General features: G+C 34.3%; 1 protein-coding gene across 9 annotated transcripts in view; it reads right to left on the bottom strand.

Moving 5' to 3' along the window:
- Window positions 1-19,751, bottom strand: part of foxn3 (forkhead box N3) — a 176,795-nt gene that overhangs the window by 84,172 nt on the left and 72,872 nt on the right. For all 9 annotated transcript variants that reach the window (XR_012392827.1, XR_012392829.1, XR_012392828.1 and 6 more), the window contains exon 3: window positions 821-957. Coding sequence is in view for 6 of the 9 variants with exons in the window: in XM_021467225.3 (XP_021322900.1) it covers window positions 821-957 (137 nt within the window). In the remaining 3 variants the exon portion in view is untranslated. The remainder of the gene's footprint in view (window positions 1-820; window positions 958-19,751) is intronic.

Genomic DNA, 19,751 nt, shown 5'->3' with positions numbered 1-19,751 from the left:
ACTTGTCAACCCTGGCTGCTAACCTATTCAACTTAGCTGAGAATGTCATGATTACATATTTTAGGTGGACCTGGCAACCCTGGATGCTAACCGAAACCAACAAAATTGCAACCTACAACTTTTTAGTGTAACTTATCAGAAAAGAAGGCCAAAGTTGGCTATTTTAAGTGGACCTGGCAACCCTGACTGCTAACTGATGCCAAGAGGGACAATATGGAGAACAAGTCAGACATTTGGTGCGGTTTAAGAATTGATGCTTACTGTCCTTAGTATCATTCATTTTCCTTCGGCTTAGTCTCTATTTTAGAGGTTGCCACAGCGGAATAAACTGCCAACTATTCCGGCGTATGTTTTAGGCAGCGGATGACCTTCCATCCACAACCAAGTACTAGGAAACACCCATACATATTTAGTTTATTCAATTTCTTTATAGCGCATGTCTTTACTCTGTGTGGGACATTGGAGCGCCTGCAGGAAACCCACACGAACACATGGAGAATATGCAAACTTCACACAGAAATGCCTACTAATCCAGTTTAGACTCAAACCAGTGACTTTGTAGACAGTGCTAACTAACACCGAGCCACCGAGCCGCCCTACCTAGTATTAATAAGTCCATAAAATTTACAACTCATGACTTTCCAGTGCAACTTAACAGAGGCCACACTGGCTACTAACTAATGCAACCTAACAAAAAATGGTAATGTTGCATATTTTAAGTGGACTTGGCAACCCTGGCAAGTGGCTACTAACCGATACCAACAGGGACAACTTGGAGAGTGAGTTAGACATTTGGTGGGGTTTAAGAATCGATGCCTACCTTTGATATGCCTGAGGAGAGGTGGGAGGTGTGGTGAACACCTGGGAATAGGGATGATAAGGCGTCTTCTTCAGTGCCTGGATGAGATTCTGTCTGTATTCTGGGTCTATGCACCACAGGGAGCCCTTCCCAATACTCTGTGCAGAAGAAAGAACAATACAGACATGTTTAGTTAGGAAATAAAAAGAAAAAAAAACTGCTAACTGTGTGAAAAGACAACAATGTAGAGTGGAGTAACTACAAGATCTGGTCAAATATTTTCAGCTGTCAAACTAGTGCACTTCTACATTCACCTTTTAGTGTGCATTCATTAATTCTTTTTCTTTTACCTTAGCTTTATTTATCAGGGATTCCACAGTGGAATGAACCACCAACTATTCTGGCATGATTTTACACATCGGATGCGCAACTTTGTGTGCATTTCAGTGTAAGGAATGTTTCTATATGGAAATAACTAATGCACCGTATATGGCTTTGTTATAATTTACTTCAGATCTCAAACATCAGATCATCAGGTAAAGGATTGCAATCGTGAAAATTCAAAGATGGATAACTGAGCTTACAAATATAGCATGTTTTCCCTACTTTTCCTTAAAAAAATGGGTTGTCTGAAAGGGATAGTTCACCCAAAATTTAAATATATTCATTAATAACTTTACATAAATGTATAAATTTAGTACAAATTTCTACAAATTCTCAAGTCGTCCATAAACATGTCCAAATAACATGTCCAAACATTTATGAGTTTCTGGTCATTTTAAAGAATGTTGAAACCTGTTAGCCATTGACATGCATAGAAGGGGGGAAATACTATTGAAACCAATAACTAGTAGTTTCCAACATTTTTTAAAATATCTTCCTTTGAGAATATAAAAGAAACTCAAACAGGTTTGGAAGATGAGTAAATCATGATAGAAGTGTTATTTTTCAAGTTCCAGCAGTGTTTTTTACGGACCAAATGTGCAATATGGTCAAATTAAAACATAAAATAAAATGTAAAATGTAAAAATGTGAAAATAAACATTTTGACAAATATATTTACATAAAATAAAATAATTAAATTATTATATTAAAAAGATACAAATAAAGTCATATTAAATCAAAACACTAGCAATCACACAACAATTTATTATATAAAATCAGCTTTATTTATTTTTTTTATCTTTATTTTCATTCAACTCATTATAAAAAACATAGTAAAATGTATGACAATCATTATATTTTGCACAGAAATAAAGGTTTTGATAAGAAATTTTAATAACATTATCTGCATAACACTTTACTGCTTTGATCCATTCATTCATTCATTTTCTTTTCAGCTTAGTGCCTTTATTTATCACGGGTCACCACAGCAGAAAGAGCTGTCAACTTATTCAGCATATGTCTTATGCAGAGGATGCCCTTCTAGCTGCAACCCACGACTGGGAAACACCTATACATTTTCATTCACACACATACACTATGGACAATTTAGCTTACCCAATTCACCTATAGCGCATGTCTTTGAATTTGCGGGGGAAACCAGAACACTTGGAGGAAACCCACGCCAACACGGGGAGAACATGCAAACTCCACACAGAAATGCCAACTGACCTAGCCAAGGCTCGAACCAGTGACCTTCTTACTGTGAGGCAGAAGCGCTACCCACTGCGCCACCATGCTGCCCCTGTTTTGATCCTTGAACATTTTATTTTTCATTAAATGTTTACCCAATATATTTAGTTAAATATTAATATATTATTAATAGTATTATTAATATTAATTTTATAAGTAATAACATATAATTAATAACATATTATTCTTATGATTGTGTCACTATATTCCATATTGCAAATTTCTTCTCGTTTTGAGAGTATTGTGAACTTTTTATCCTCATTTGCTTAGGAACAAGCTTACACAGAGTTTAAGCAAAAAACAAAAGTCACTGCCAACACTTTCCAGCAAATCCCTATAAACACAAACACACATTGTACATAATAAAGCAAAACATGATCATTCAGTTCAGTTGGGAGTTAATGGTTTGCTCAGGCTAAGTGATAACAGTTTGTTTGGTCCAGCACAGTGTGCAAAGACATGTGAACCTGACCACCGGCATTACCTTGACCTCCACATTCTCCAATTCATTAGGGAAAACAGGCAGAAAAAAGGCATGAAAAACCCAAGAAGTGCAAACTCCAGCTAGCACAGATGCCACAGACCACTTAGACAGACTCAGCATTAAAAAAAAAAAAAAAAAAAACAGCACGGTGAGCGAACGCTCGCGGTATATAAATTAGCTCTCTTGACAGATCCTGCGGAAAACGAGGAAACAGCAAAACGTCACTTTGAAAGTGATATCAGGGGAAAAATTACTTGAGCTCATTAGTACGGACTACAATCAGTGTCATGTTACTGAGCCCCATTTTTTCTGGGACATCTTCTCCTTATACTGTCAGAGATTTACACCATCAGCAAAGCAGAACAAAGTGCAGACTATCAGAGCGCTTCTGTAAAAAGAAAAGCTGTTGCCTTTCACTCAGGCACTAGAAAGCAATGGACGGCACGTGCTGTTTTGTCAGACAGACTGTGTGTTCTCAATGAATCAATAGTCATGACCTTCAGATAACTGACAAGAGTGTCATACTGTGTGCCCTGGGGTAAAACACACACTGGCTTCCATCGCGAGTCACGTATTCAAACTCCAAGAGACAAACAACCTGCACACTGCTTTTGCAGGAGGATTCCTTCACATTTACTTAAAACAAGACTCTTTTTTTATACATCTCACAGTTTCCAGATATCGGGCTTTTTTCAGAAAGTGTTTTATCAGTCTGCTGGACAGAAAACATCCAAAATACACCCTTAAGTGTTTCTTTTTTCTACATTTTTTTGAACAGTTTGTGTTTGTAGATTTCAATCGCAGTACATATTTTTAAAGGCAGTTTTCTCAAAATTCATTTTTTAAATCTCCACTTTGGCAGCACATACACAAATGAAAATACTGTTTGATTCATATCTATACTATGAAGGTTTTTACAGAAGTTATAGATTAGGCATACACTCACCTGCCACTTTATTAGGTACACCTTACTAGTACTGCGTTGGACCCCCTTTTGCCTTCAGAACTGCCTTAATCCTTCACGGCATAGATTCACCAAGGTACTTTAAATATTCCTCAGTGATTTTGGTCCATATTGACATTATAGCATCATGCAGTTGCTGCAGATTTGTCTGCTGTACATCCATGATGTGAATCTCTCGTTCCACCACATCCAAAAGGTGCTCTATTGGATTGAATTATAGTGACTGTGGAGGCCATTTGAGTAAATGATTGCGATTTCGATTTGACCCCCTAAACCAGTGCTTCTCAAACTTTTTTCATCAAGTACCACCTTAAATGTGCAGTATTGAAATACAGTTGCGTAGTAGGCCCAGTAAAGCAGCTACAACCCTGCACAGTTAAAAAAACGTAGCAGATTACCTCAGAAATATAGGCTATGTGTCATATATGGCATATTATTTACATAATTTTTGATAAATTTTTAAATGTGTGTACCATATACATGACATATTTCATTCCTTTGCGTACCGCTAGAAGGAAGCCTGCGTACCACTAGTGGTACATGTACCACAGTTTGAAAACCATTGCCCTAACAATCTTAATCCAGCATTTCTACGATTCTGTCAATCATATTTTCAATTTTAGGAGAGAAGCAATGGTGGCCATTTCTTTCTTCATGTAATGTTTTACGACCGCAAAATCACACGTGATGTGAGCTGACCGTCAGATGGTATCACAGTGGGGTGAACAGAACCTGCATAGGCTGAGAATAACAGCTAATAAAGTTGAAAAAAACATTCAGTTTGTGGCACAGAGTGATTGTTTGGGAATCGCACGGGAAGTGAACCACTCTTAGCAGTGAAAATGAAACCAAAAGCGCACACAGTGTTCCCAGATGTAGCTGACTGATTCCAGTCCCAAAAGTATCCAAAACCCGCCGAAATGCAAAAATAAACATCCAGTCTTCTGAATTCACGAAAATCACGTCAGTGACAGATTTTGAGCAGAGAGTTGTTAGGGGTGTTAGGGGGTGAGGTTGAGAACCAGGATAGGATGCAGCGGGTTTTAGGCGGCCTTTTTGATCGGGTACTGTACCAAAGTTGGCAACCCGGGGGTGTTTAGTTTACAGACTACCAAAAGAGGGGGGTGGTTGAAATTACTGGAGTTTTTTAGGAAGAAAATAAAACGGGAAGAAAATAAAAACGGGATGAAAATAAAAACGGGATGGTTGTGGATGGTAAACAACTACATTTTCGACAAAAAAAAGTACAAAAGTACATTTTGTTGTCTAACAACAGTAATATTTGTCAAACTGTACCGTCTCTGTTTATTGCTGGCTGTTTGTGTCTGGAGTAATACACAGAGGTGAAGGGTGAAGACGCCTTTGTGTAATGTTACTGGCGAAATATTGCACGGCTATTAGCCAATCAGATTCAAGAACCAGACAGAACTGTTGTATAAATATATATATATAAACAAAAATTCTGTCATTAACTAACCATTCGGCTATTCCAAACCTGTTTCCTTCTTTCATTGAACACAATAGAAGATTTTTTTTTAAATGTTGGAAACTTGTAACCAATAGCTTCCGTACTATTTGTTTTTCCTACTATGGAAGTTACAGGTTTTCAGCTTTCTTCAAAATATATTTTTTAGTGTTCAACAGAATAAAGACACTCTTTTGGAAGCACTTGTGGGAGAGTAAATAGTGAGTAAATGTTCATTTTGGGTGAACTGTACCTTTAAGCAGGTGCTTAATCAATATAAACATAACAGTAAACAAACAAAGATACATTAATCTCAATGAACTGATTTTTTGAAGAGCAATGCAATGTTTCGACCTATGCGGTCTTTATCATTCAACTGGTCAACTTTTAGTTAAGTGTTTTTTGACCCTATATTCAAATGCAGTGTATTGCCTAAAGCCTAAAGTCTACTGACCTTTGTTTATCACTGTAAGTTAATTGAGTGCTTTATTAGTTTTTTTTTTTTTTTTAAAGGGGCCAAAATATATTTAACAAAAAGCTGCTTTGAGATTTCTGCAGTTTGAATGCTAGACTCCCCAGACAAGGGCTAAGAAACGATAACACACTCTATTGATTTCAGCAAACCCCAAAGCGAGAGCTCGGCTCTTTACCCACAGTGTTTGGCTTCAGTGGAAAGATTTGTACCAGCGCAAGTCAAACAATTCAAAGCCTTGGAGTGTTTTAGCAAACTAAATAAACAGCACATTTATTGGACTCGTAATTCATTTGCACTCATGTCTTGATTCCTTAAAGCTTGACCAGGAAATTCCGATGTACACAGGCAACAACATATTAAATAAATAAAATGAAAATGATAATGATTGCAATAAGAGAAATGTAAATAAATAAATAAATTCAAACAAATAATACAAGTATGATAACTGCTAATATAAATAATTATTCGAGTAGTAAATAATTGAACAGATCTGTAAAGCACTGTATTGCACTATATAATATTTCCCAGAGAGAAAGCAATGATTTTTTCTTCTTTTGAAGGCAGTGAATGGATTTATTCTTAGCACAAACTGACATTCTCCAGCTAATTAAGCTGTCAACTTTCCATCAGCGTGTTTTAAAACCATACCTGAACCCAACCACAAAGATGAATTGCACCATGAAATTCAATCTTTAAATGGTCTGTCCAGTAGATGCTGTGATGGAAATGAAAAATAGAGGAGTAAAAGAAATGAACAGGATGGAGGCAGCGAAAGGGGGGAGATGAAGGACAGTATTCATTCATTCATTCATTCATTCATTTCTTGTCGGCTTAGTCCCTTTATTAATCCAGGGTCGCCACAGCGGAATGAACCGCCAACTTATCCACTAAGTTTTCACGCAGCGGATGCCCTTCCAGCTGCAACCCATCTCTGGGAAACATCCATACACACATTCACACACACACACTCATACACTATGAACAATTTAGCCTACCCAATTCATCTGTACCGCATGTGTTTGGACTGTGGGGGAAACCGAAGCACCCGGAGGAAACCCAAGCAAATGCAGGAAGAACATGCAAACTCCACACAGAAACGCCAACTAAGCCGAGGCTCAAAGCAGCGACCTTCTTGCTGTGAGGCGACAGCACTACCTACTGCGCCACTTTGTCGCCAATTATTATCATTATTATTATAATTATAATTATGATCATTTTTATTGTTGTTGTTATTATTATTATTATTTTATAATAATAATGATAATAACAATCATCATCATTATCATTAATAAGTATTATTATTATTATTATTATTATTATTTTATAATAATATGTTGCATTATTATTATTTTTTTATTATTATTATTGCTTTTATTATTATTATCATTATTAAAAGTAATTACCAAGATATATTCTTATTTTATTATTATTATTATTGAATATTTTTATAATAATAATACTAATAATAATATAATTTTATTTATTTTTTATTATTATTATAAAAAACACAACATCTATGATAGTAATGATTTGTAATAATCGCTGCTACTCCTACTGTTTAAAATTCAATGCAATAAAACAAAATTTACTAAAATACAATGAAAACATATAAAACCTGAACACGCTAAAGTACCCCCCTTTCAAACCTATCCTAGGTGCATAAACCTGAAAAAAAAAGTGTGTGTATTGGCATCTTGGTCTCTTGGGAAGAGGCAAAAGTGAGAGATTAAACAAAGACAATCGATTCTAGTTAGCATAACATCATAAATCGAAGCACACACACACACAAGCCCTGCAGGAAAATCTACAAGTGTTCAAGTGTGCTGACTGAAGTCTGCTTCTCTTGAGAATATGACATTCTGACACTTTCAAGAAAGCCAAAACATATATCTACTGACGAGTTCAAGTTGCACTGAAATATTTAGTAACATCCCTAAAAATGCAATGATTATGATCATCTCAGTGGATTTATTTGAGTACTGTGTGTATGTGCAGACTAGGGCAGGGAAACTATACATATATATATTCTTTTTTTTTTTTCAATTAATAGTTTTTAAAAAGTAGTCGATTCAGTATAGGTTCTCAAAAGCTGGGAATTGATTTTTTTTTTTTTCTATATTTTGCATTCCAGGATCTTTCTAGGTGTGGAGACACAGCTTGTCAGAGGCTGGGTGATATACACATAGATTTTTCTATGCAGTCTATCTGTAAACATATACAGTACATTCAGCACAGTACTGCTTATAAACATTAAAGAAGCATAGATACATGAATAAGTGCAAAAAAAATGTTTAATGAGAAACTGAACTGAACTTCAACTACTGTAGATCTCAAGCAATGCTAAGTATTTTACTTATTGACAGAAAAGTGGATTTTTACACAATTTAATTTGTAGAAAAATGTAAAAAAAATTAAGGAAGCATCCAAAAGCGTCCAAAACCCAAACCCTAAACTCAATACTCATTGTGGGATATAATGTTAAAATGTACTAAATGTATATTAGAATGATTCTTGATCTTTCTAATTTGGTTATATTTTATCATTATTCTATGTTAAATCCCTTCGAATACGAATATGTCTGGTCTGGAATACCTGTACGTCCCACTCACTTTTAGAGATTTTTTAGGGTCAAAGTTTTTAGCCCCTTTAAGCTATATATATTTTTTTCGATAGTCTACAGAACAAACAATCACTATACAACAACTTGTAATTAACCTAATTAACCTAACCTGCCTAGTTACCCTTATTAACCTAGTTAAGCTTTTAAATATCACTAAAACAAATTTTTATATCACTTTAAGCTGTATAGAAGTGTCTTGAAAAACATCTAGTAAAATATTATTTACTGTCATCATAGCAAAGAAACAATAAATCAGGTATTAGAAATGAGTTATTAAACTATTATGTTTAGAAATGTGTTGAAAAAAACTTCTCTTCATTAAATTTATTTATTTATTTATTTATTTAATTTGTTTGAATTTATTATAATTTATGCATAGAAACACTGCATAAAAAATGATCATAACTGTCGATCTATATGAATGAGATCTTTCCAAATAGATCTATTCAGGTCATCTGGTGAAATTATATTCTTATTGCAATATATATCGCAGCAATATATATAGTAATAATATTGACCTTAAAACTTACAAAAATATTTACAAAATTAAATATTGGTTTTATGCTTTCATTCCAGCCAAACTAAAAAGGAATTAGACTTGCTCCAGAACAAAGTAATATTATAGGAAATACTGTGAAAATATTTTTAAAAGAAAAAAGTATTAGAAAATAATTTCAATAAAAGGTTATATGAGCAATATCACACAAGTAGCAGTGCGATGTGGCTGTATATCAGCAATGGTGTGAGGCATGCGCCTTATTGTCCCACCACCAGTAACAATATTTAGCCACATCGCACAGCTACGAGTGTGATATTGCGTTTATACAACAGTTCGATTGCATAATTGTGGGTATAAAAAAGAAAATCAAACAAGAAGAGTCTAAAACCCTATTGTAAGAGTAACTATTTTCTTCCACCATTCATTCTCATCTGCAGCTGACGTCAGAACAGCAGAAACCATTGCTAATTCACTAATGTCACTTTAGACATTTAAATTATTGAGACAAGCTAGTATTTGAAGGGGTTCTCTAGCGTAATGTCTAAAGTGATGACAAAACAGGTGATTATGCTCACATTTTAAGATTATAAGGCTCAATGTCATGAAATATTATCAGTCTAATGTTTCTCAGAAATTATAAATATTTTAAAATAGGCACAATCCTTATAAATAAACTGCACAGGTGCAATCCAAACAGCTTCATTCACAACTAGAAAGCCTCAAAACTACATTATGTTGCCCTACAGCAGCAATATTTGTCAAACTGTAGTGTCCTGTTGCTGTATGTGGGTGGAGTAATACACAAAGGTGAAGGGTTAATAGGCTGGACGAGTGTTGTTACTGGCAGAATATCGCACAGCTATCAGCCCATCAGATTCAAGAACCAGACAGAACTGTTGTATAAACGCAATATCACACTCGTAGCAGTGCTGGCAGTATGTGGGCGGAGTAATACACAAAGGGTAAAGAGGCTGTAGGAGTTCTGATATTGCAGAATATCGCACGGCTATCAGCCAATCAGATTTGAGAACCAGACAGAACTGTTGTATAAATATATCTACATATGTCTTTAAAAAAACCCTGCTATATTTCATATCATGACTAGAATAAAAATGAATTGTACATTACCTGTAATAAAGTGTTCATTGATGATTTTTACAAATAGCAAAAAGCATTTGTATTAAGTCAAGAATCAAATCTGAATGGAGAGTCTGTGAATCAGAATCCAATCGAAACGGGAGATCTGAATCAATACCCAGCTGAAGTGCAGACACAATAAAGCCTCCAGCGGGGACTCTTCCATCTGTAAAGGCTGTGAAATGTGATCCTCTGAGCATCAGATTATTCATATATGCTCGCCGGAGAAGAGCATGTGCTGGTCTGTCTTTCCAAATGTTCTGTAATCAGGAGAAATCAATAGGTTTCAGAGCACTTTGCCTCAGATTTATCTCCATCTCCTGACAGCTGCGTGTCCATCTGAAGGCCAGCTCAATGCTCTAGCCAGCAGAACAGAACAGAGGCTCAGTCACTGGCAAAGCAGAGCAGCGGGATAAAGGGGAAAAGTGTTTGGATTACACTGTCTTCTAGAAAACAAGCAATGCTGGAGTATATACTGTAAAGGATGTTTGAAAAGGCTGAAGGAAAATATAAATATATAATATAATAACTGTTTAAAAAAAGGATACAACGACAACAACAACAACAATAATAAAAATAATAATAATAATAATAACAATAATAATAATAATAGCAGTAGTAGTAATAATAATAATAAATAACATATTTACAATTTTTGTTAAGCTTTATTGTATTTTGGAAAAAAATTATGTGAAAAAACTTAATGTGTAACTAAAACCGCAGCAACAACAATAATAAATAAATGTATACTTGCGTAATTCAATTGTAAAAATGTTTTAAGCAATAATAATAATAATAACAACAACAAAAATAATACATGTTTATATTTTATACTAAAATTGAGCAGTATTAATAATAAAAATATATAAAAAATATATAATACACATTTTATATTGTACAAAAAATTCTTTGGAAAGAAATATTTTAAAAACATCATCAGTAACAAAAACAGTAACAAAATTAATAAATATAATTACACTTATGTAATTTAATAGTAATGATAATATTAATAATAATAAAAATGATGATGATAATGATAGCTAAGATAATAACAACAACAACAACAACAATAATAATAATAATAATGATGATGATACTGATGATGATGATGATGATGATGATGATTATGCACAGCAGCAACAACAACAATGCATTTATTTATATTTGTATAACAATAATATTAATAATAATAATAATAATAATAATAATAACAACAATTATAATAATTCATTTAATATGTCTGTAATTTTATTTTATTTTTGGGTAACAAAAATTCAGCAAAAACAGCAACAACAAAAATAATAAAAATAATACATGTTTATTTTCCATAATAAATGTAAAAAAGGTTTAAGCAATAATAATAATAATAATAATAATAATTATTATTATTATTATTATTATTATTATTATTATTATTATTATTATTATTATTTACAAGTTTTTTGTTTTGTTTTGTTTTGTTTGTTTGATAAAAACATTGATTTTTAAAATCAGTAAGCATTATTTTAACTTCAACAACAATAAAAAATACTAAATAATATTTTTACAATAAAAATTCAAAGCCACAAAAGTAATAATAGCATAATTCATTCATTAATTCATTTTCTTGTCGGCTTAGTCCCTTTATTAATCCGAGGTCGCCACAGCGGAATGAACCGCCAACTTACCCAGTACATTTTTACGCAGCGGATGCCCTTCCAGCCACAACCCATCTCTGGGAAACCTCCACACACACATTCACACACACACACACACACATTCACTCATACACTCATACACTACGGACAATTTAGCCTACCCAATTCACCTGTACCGCATGTCTTTGGACTGTGGGCAAAACCGGAGCACCCGGAGGAAACCCACGCGAACGCAGGGAGAACATGCAAACTCCACACAGAAGCACCAACTAAGTCGAGGATCGAACCAGAAACCCAGAGACCTTCTTGCTGTGAGCGACAGCACTACCTACTGCGCCACTGCGTCGCCATTAATAGCTTAATATCTTGCTAAAAATATAAATATTAATAAAGGTAACACTTAGAGTGACATCGTGTTGTTTAAGTGTTCCCTTTATTTTTTTGAGCAGTGTATAATAAGAGAGTCAGTTTCTCACAGGGGTGAAAGAGGGAAAGCAGAGCAGGGAAAAGGGGGAAGCTCTGGATTACACTGGTCTCCAAGGCAACAGGCAATGCTGGAGTATATAAAGACTGTGTGATAGTGCTGGCAGAGAGATCTTTCACTCTCCAGAAGAAGCACGGCCTCTGAAGATGCTGGAGTCCATTATGAGCACAAACGTTAATCCTATCAGCTCCAGAGCAAAACCAAAGACCCGCTATTATGAACCAGATCACCCCCTCCTCCTGCTCTCCCCTCGACTCCACTGTCCATAGTCCTGCTTTCAGAATCAAGTCAAGTTTTGAATTTGGTGATATCTGGCAACCATGCTCTGTAAAAATTCATGCGGTAGAAATAATCTTTTTCCTCTTTCTTTTTAATGAGTTTTCATACCTAAAGAAATCCAAATAATATTACAAACCCTATTAAATTTCATTGTACTACTCAAAATATGAGTGGAATTTGCATCCTGAGTGGAATTTCTCCTTTGGCTTGGTCCCTTATTTATCAGGGTTTCTTCAGCACAATGAACAGCCAACTATTCCGGCGTATGTTTTACACAGTTGATGCCCTTAAAGCTGCAAACCAGTACTGGAAAACACCCATACACTCTCACATTCTCACACACACACTCATACACTCCAATTTGTGTTTTACCCAATTCATCTATAGCACATGTGTTTGGACTGGGGAAACCGGAGCACTCTGAAAAAAACAACAAGAACACAGGGAAAACACGCAAACTCCACATAGAAACAACCCAAAGGGGACTCGAATCAGCGACCATCTTGCTGTGAGACGACAGTTCTAATCACTGAGCCACCATGTTGCCCTGACATCCTAATATTTCTTCTTTATTATAATTGCAGTTTTCAATTCATTTTCCAATATTTCATAAATAATTCAATTTTATTTATAACATTTTTTTCTTCTTGTCATTTTTTTGTCTTTTAGGCGGAATTAATTTATTTAGCTTTACTTCATTTACATCCAGTAATCGAATTTTGTAATTTAGCAATTTTTTTTATTATTTGATCTTTACCCTTTATTATCGTTAATATTTCTAACATTGTGTCCTAACTACATGGGCTGTGATATTTGCCATGTTGAAAAGGAGTTTCTGTCCTAACCATCTGCGACAGCAACATGCTATTATGCTAGTTTCTATTTCTGTGACGTTGTGGCTGAACAACAGCATAAACTACTATGACAATGATCAGCTCAGGTGCTGATATGTACTTTATTCTGTTTTAAATGTTACCAGTACGAATTCGAATGCTGTTTTACGAGACATTTATTATCCTACTGAAAGCATCAGCAGATAAAATATCTAGGAAACATATAGTTTAAACATTAGTAATGTGAACTCTAGTTAGTCCAAACCAACAGCATCAGTGACTCAGTTTGTGCTTTAATAATGTCAAAAAGCTTTGTTATTTATTAATTCGATTAAAATTTGAATTTGTACAATCTCATTCCTACATTTTAGCACAATTTTCTCATCCACCAGTGATAGGTAGGGTTAGAGGACAACACGTTTTCTGACAATACGTAATATAGTTACGTTTTACCTATGAAATCAGGCTGGATGAACTTAACAGGGGACAGGGGACATAGCTATACTAAAAGATGAATTTTAGCATACACTGTAATACATTTCTGTAAATTAGCAGTTTTTTCCTATTTTGTGATTTGTGTTTTTATTTTTCCCCATTTATTTATGCTTTTTAATTGCATTATGGGACCTTAATTTTTCTTCCAAAAACTTTTAACCTTAAAAGAGATAATAATAATAATAATAATAATAATAATAATAATTCGAAAAAGCACCTTTTATTAACATTTTTAATAGGTTAAAGTGATATTTTGGGCCCTATCATACACCCGGCGCAATAAGGCACAAGACGTATTTGGTGCAATTTGTTGCTAATTTCATACCAACGCAACCCTAATTTTCCCGTTTTGCACCACGTTGTTTAAATAGTAAATCCATTTGCAGCGCTTTGTGGACTCTTGGGTGTTTTAGTTTAGAATAAAGTTGAGGTAAGGGGAATTGTTGGCACACTGCTCTTTTGAGGAACTAAAATAGACTGTGCAATTGACCAGCTGAAAGCAGGTTCAAAGTCCAGCGCAGAGCACAACACACAGGATGAACACCAATACACATATCTTTACAAATGAAAAAGAATTTAATTATTAAAATGTTACAAAAATGATTATTTACTACATAAATATAAAACCACTGCCTACATGCCTTCTTCATGCTGGGGTGCTTTTTCAGTTTATTGAAAACAACTATTATTAGTATTATTAATTAGATCCATATTTATATTTGTTTTAATTAAAAAAAAGTTTAGATTTGTCCTCCTCTCGGGTTTTGGATGCATCACCATATGGGGCATAAGAATAGGACGTGTGCTTGGATGTAACTCAGTTTTTTGAGGCACAATTCGTTATAATTGTTCATTTATTCATTTGCTGGAAAATTAGAATTTAATGTAGAAATAGTTTTGAAACAAATTTTGTACTTAAGAAACAAAAATTAATATGTAGGCAAATGGATGTCCTCAGTGGAGTGCGTACAACACCGTTTCCTTATCTTCAAAAGTAAAGAAGTAAAGAGAAAGTAAAGAGGCCGAATGGAGGAGGCTTATTCTTTATTTTTTCACTTACAAATTGGCCATGTAAATAGCAAATTCCCCATGGCATGGTGCAACTGACTCTTAAGGAGAATAAAAGATGAGACTCTGATTGGTTTAATGCACGTTATGCTCAAAACACACCCATAACTCATTAAGAGAATAAGCACAACCCTGTTAGACCATGCACCAGGGGGCAAAGCATATTTTTTCTCCTTAAAATAGCAAAAGTGGATTCGGACACACACTTGATGATTTTGAGCCATGTGCTTTAGACTCTGTGCCTACATCGTTCAAATTGAGCCCATTGTCTGGGTTGGTATTGTATATTACGCTACAAAAACCTTGTAATAAACTGCCAGTAGATTTTCAGTTATTTTGCAGACTCATTTCTCTGTTACATGTCTTATATATTAGATTGAATTTTCAACATCAATAGTCGACAGAGCGGAGATCAGAGTACCATAATGCAATTCAAAACACTTGTGTATCACAAAATACAGAAACTGTCAATTAACAGATCATTTTTAAATTATAATAATAATTAACTTGCTAGCAATGTCCCAAAACACACCAATGACCACTAGCCAGCTTTCTAAATACAACATAGCAACCACTCTGAAGAAGCAAAGAATTCTGGCAAGTTTTACTTCAGGAAGGCAGTTTTACAGTGAAAGTGAAACTGTGAGCAGGAAGAAACCGGATCCTCCTAGACAAAAACAAAACAAACAAAAAAAAAAATCCCAGCATTTCTGCAGACAGGCACTTCACTCTGCAGTTGCAGTTTGCTGACTTCCTGCACTGAGTGTGTTAATGCTCTCTCGGTAAGGTGATCTATATAAATGCAGACATCGACCGTGCTGAAACATGGATAAATCAAGGTGTCCAAAAGGACATCATTGCTGTGGTCTCCAAATCCCAGCAGTCATCAGCGGCTAATGTCCTCATCTCTTCGGAGGCTCTGCGGTTTAAATCACAGAGTGTGCTGAGCTCGCTCTCTGATTGGCCGAGACGTGATGACCTCGTTCATATCGGCTGAATTCTGCACACAATGGCATTTTTAAAAGTGGGTCTATATGTTGCAGGTTTGTTCACCTTCACGGGCTCTCTGAGCTTCAGGAAGGGCTGGAAAGGTCATTGGTAATGAGGACGTTTGGGGAGGGAAAAGCGTGGCTGTTGTTGGATCTATTGAGTGAGATGAGTTCAACACATCATCCCATTCAGCTCTCTGTCTTTCAGCATTCAGTTTTTCTAAAGGTGTGCAACTTATTTTGATGGTTAACCAGAGAATGGAGATCCACGACGGCATTGCTTCATGAAGAGCTTTTAAATACAACACCTTTAAAAATCAACACAAATAATAAACAATGGTACAAAAAAGATATATATATAAAAAATTCTGACTAACATATTGCAAGGCAACCATGCTATTGTTAATGGATTACAATCAATTATTTTAATTATGATTTTCATTTAAATACCGCGCCAGCACCAAATTTTACTCCGTTTGGGCCTCTCAAATAAAAGCTAAATATATTATACTACTGTACATGAGATAATGTCCTGATGTTTAAAATATGATTTAAGTATATCTATAAATAATTTAATTAAATAACAATTTGAATTTATTTCAAGATTCAGTAAACTGCTCTATCTAAAAGAATTGCTTTCCAAAAATTTAAATTATATATACATATATAAATTATAATATAATATATATGTATGTATATATGTATGTATATATGTATGTACATATATACACATATAATTTAACTAAATAAATTGGTATCCAAAAATACTGTGTGTGTTTGTGTGTGTGTGTGTGTATGTGTGTGTGTGTGTGTGTGTGTGTGTGTGTGTGTGTGTGTTACACACTTATGTATATAATTCAATTCCAACAAAAAATAAACAAATAATTAAAAACAAATAAAATAAAAAATAAAATAATGAAAATAAATAATAAAAAAATATTATCTAGAAAATATTTTTTAAATATTTCAGTATTCCTTAAACTGTTCCATTTAAATAACTTTTGTTTGAAAACAAAATTCAATTAGACAAAATGCATAAAAAGTTGCATCAAAATTTTATAAAATAATTTTAAAATATAAAGCAATTGAATAAAAAATATTAAATTCTCAAAAAAAAAATTTTAATAAATAATGAAAAAATAGTATATAGTAAATAATTTTTTAACAAACTTTTTTGTTTGAATATTAAAAAATAAATAATTAAATTAGACAAAATGCATAAAAACTTAAATAAACTTATTTAAAAAATGGACAAAAAAGAAATTAGTTTATAAAAATATTTTTAAAAATATATACATGGTGATTTATTCCGCTGTGGCGACCCCGGATAAATAAAGGGATGATTGAACGAATATATATATTGAATATATATAACTTGTTTATATAATTATGTTTAAAAAAAAATTAACAGGAACATTGAAAAAAAATGCTCAAAAACAAATTAATTAAAAAAATAAAATAATGAAAATAAATGCTGAAAACATATTACATAGAAAATAATTTAATACATAATGAAATTATCCCACTACAGTTCACCAAAACAGCTCCCAATATAAAGAAAAGAGCAAAAGACAAGAAAAAAAACTTGGTTTGCTAATGACCTGTGTAATCCTAATTAAAGAGGATTCCTTAGCAGAGCCTGGAGCCTGGATCCAGAGTACAGCAGATACAAAAGTAAAGGCTGATGACATGATAAACGGAGACAGCGCAGTGTATGTGTGTGTGTCGTGACGAAGGGAGGCCAGATCAAGCCCTGCTGAGATGTAGACCCACAAAACTGGCTCACTCTGTCTCTGTTGTTTATTCTGACACCGTCGCCGCACGCCGAGATCATACGCAAGCAATATGGAGTCTCCCACGGCTGAAACATACGGACAAGAGCCGAGAGGAATCAAATCTGTGACTCAAGCCTGTGCTGGAAGTGAACAGACTCACACATGAACATCACACTCTGAACAAACTGACCTTTAATGCGACTGTGGTGTAGCACATTTCTGTCTGTCACCTGTTAACTGCATCCAAAGGGCCGCTTGCATTATAGATACTGCATCTGAGAGGCTGTATGCAAATGAGATGGGCAAGTGGGTGGAGTCTTAAAGTCAATTTAAAGAGCAAAAGATTTGACTATAATATAACACTGAAAATTATTTTATGAATTTAAAATAACACATGCATTAAAATAAATATATTGTTATTTAAATTTACACTCACCGGCCACTTTATTAGGTACACCTTACTAGTACAGCGTTGGACCCCCCTTTTGCCTTCAGAACTGCCTTAATCCCTCGTGGCATAGATTCAACAAGGTACTTGAAATATCAGTGATTTTGGTCCATATTGACATGATAGCATAACGCAGTTGCTGCATATTTGCACATTCATGATGCAAATCTCTTATTTCACCACATCCCAAAGGTACTCTATTGAATTGAGATATGGTGACTATGGGGGCCATTTGAATACAGTGCACTCATTGTCATGTTCAAGAAAGCAGTCTGAGATGATTTGTGCTTTATGACATGGCTCGTTATCCTGCTGTAAGTAGCATTCAGAAGATGGGTACACTGTGGTCATAAAGGGATGGACATGGTCAGCAACAATACTAAGGTAGGCTGTGTAGTTGACATAATACTCAATTGGTACTTATGGGCCCAAAGTGTGCCAAGAAAAATCCCCCACACCATTACACCACCAGCCTGACCGTTAATACATGGATCCATGCTTTCATGTTGTTAATGGCAAATTCTGACCCTACCATCCTAACGTTGCAGCAGAAAGCGAGACTCATCAGATCAGGTAATGTTTTTCCAATCCTCTATTGCCTGTGCCAATTGTTGCCTTTCCTGTTCTTAGCTGCCAGTAGTGGCACTCGGTGTAGTCTTTTTCCAATAGATCAGTAGTTTATGAAATACTTAGACCAGCCTGTCTGGCATTAACAACCATACCATGCTCAATGTCATTTAAATCACCTTTCTTCCCATTCTGATGCTCAGTTGGAACTGCAGCAGATCGTCTTGACCATGTCTACATGCTGAAATGCATTGAGTAACTGCCATGTGATTGGCTGATAGGAAATTTGCGTTAACGAACAGTTGGACAGGTGAACCTAATAAAATAAAGTATCCAGTGGGTGTATAGATTTTATGCTTAAACTATATACACTATTAAATATGCATTAATTATAATAATAGTTATAAAAATAATCAATTGTACACATTTTTTCCCAGAGATGGGATTGCGGCTGGAAGGGCATCCACTGCGTAAAAGCTTGCTAGATAGGTTGGTGGTTCATTCCGCTGTGGCGACCCCGGATTAATAAAGGGACTAAGCCGACAAGAAAATGATTGAATGAATGTACACATTTTTAACATTTTTAGCTTTAACTATCTGAACAATGTTGTAAGATTTTTGTTTTATAAAAATAAATTTTTAAATAAGCGACGCAGTGGCGCAGTAGGTACTGCTGCTGTTAAATTATTTGAGGCAGTTCATTCCGCTGTGGTGACCCCTGATGGGACCAAGCCGAAGGAAAATGAATGAATGATAAATGATTAGAAAATCTGGAATCTGAGGGATCCAAAAAATCAAAATACTGAAATCATATTTAAAGTGCATATTAATGCATATTGATCGACCATGTTTATGAAATTTTTTTTTTTTTTTTTTTAATAAAACATAAAATTGGTACTGACAACAACATTGTTCCAATAATTGAGTCGTTTAATTATTGGAACAATGTTGGTGTCAGTATCATTTTTATGTTTTATAAAAACAAAATATTAAAAAACATTTTTAAAAGAGAAAATATTATGTGGATTAAAATGTATTAACATATTATAAATACAGTAGAAATATTACAATGTATTAAAATATTCTAAACATATTATA

The sequence above is a fragment of the Danio rerio genome, chromosome 17, assembly GCF_049306965.1.
Source record: "Danio rerio strain Tuebingen ecotype United States chromosome 17, GRCz12tu, whole genome shotgun sequence".
Taxonomy (NCBI): Eukaryota; Metazoa; Chordata; class Actinopteri; order Cypriniformes; family Danionidae; genus Danio; species Danio rerio.
This window is presented reverse-complemented; position numbering and strand designations above follow the sequence as displayed.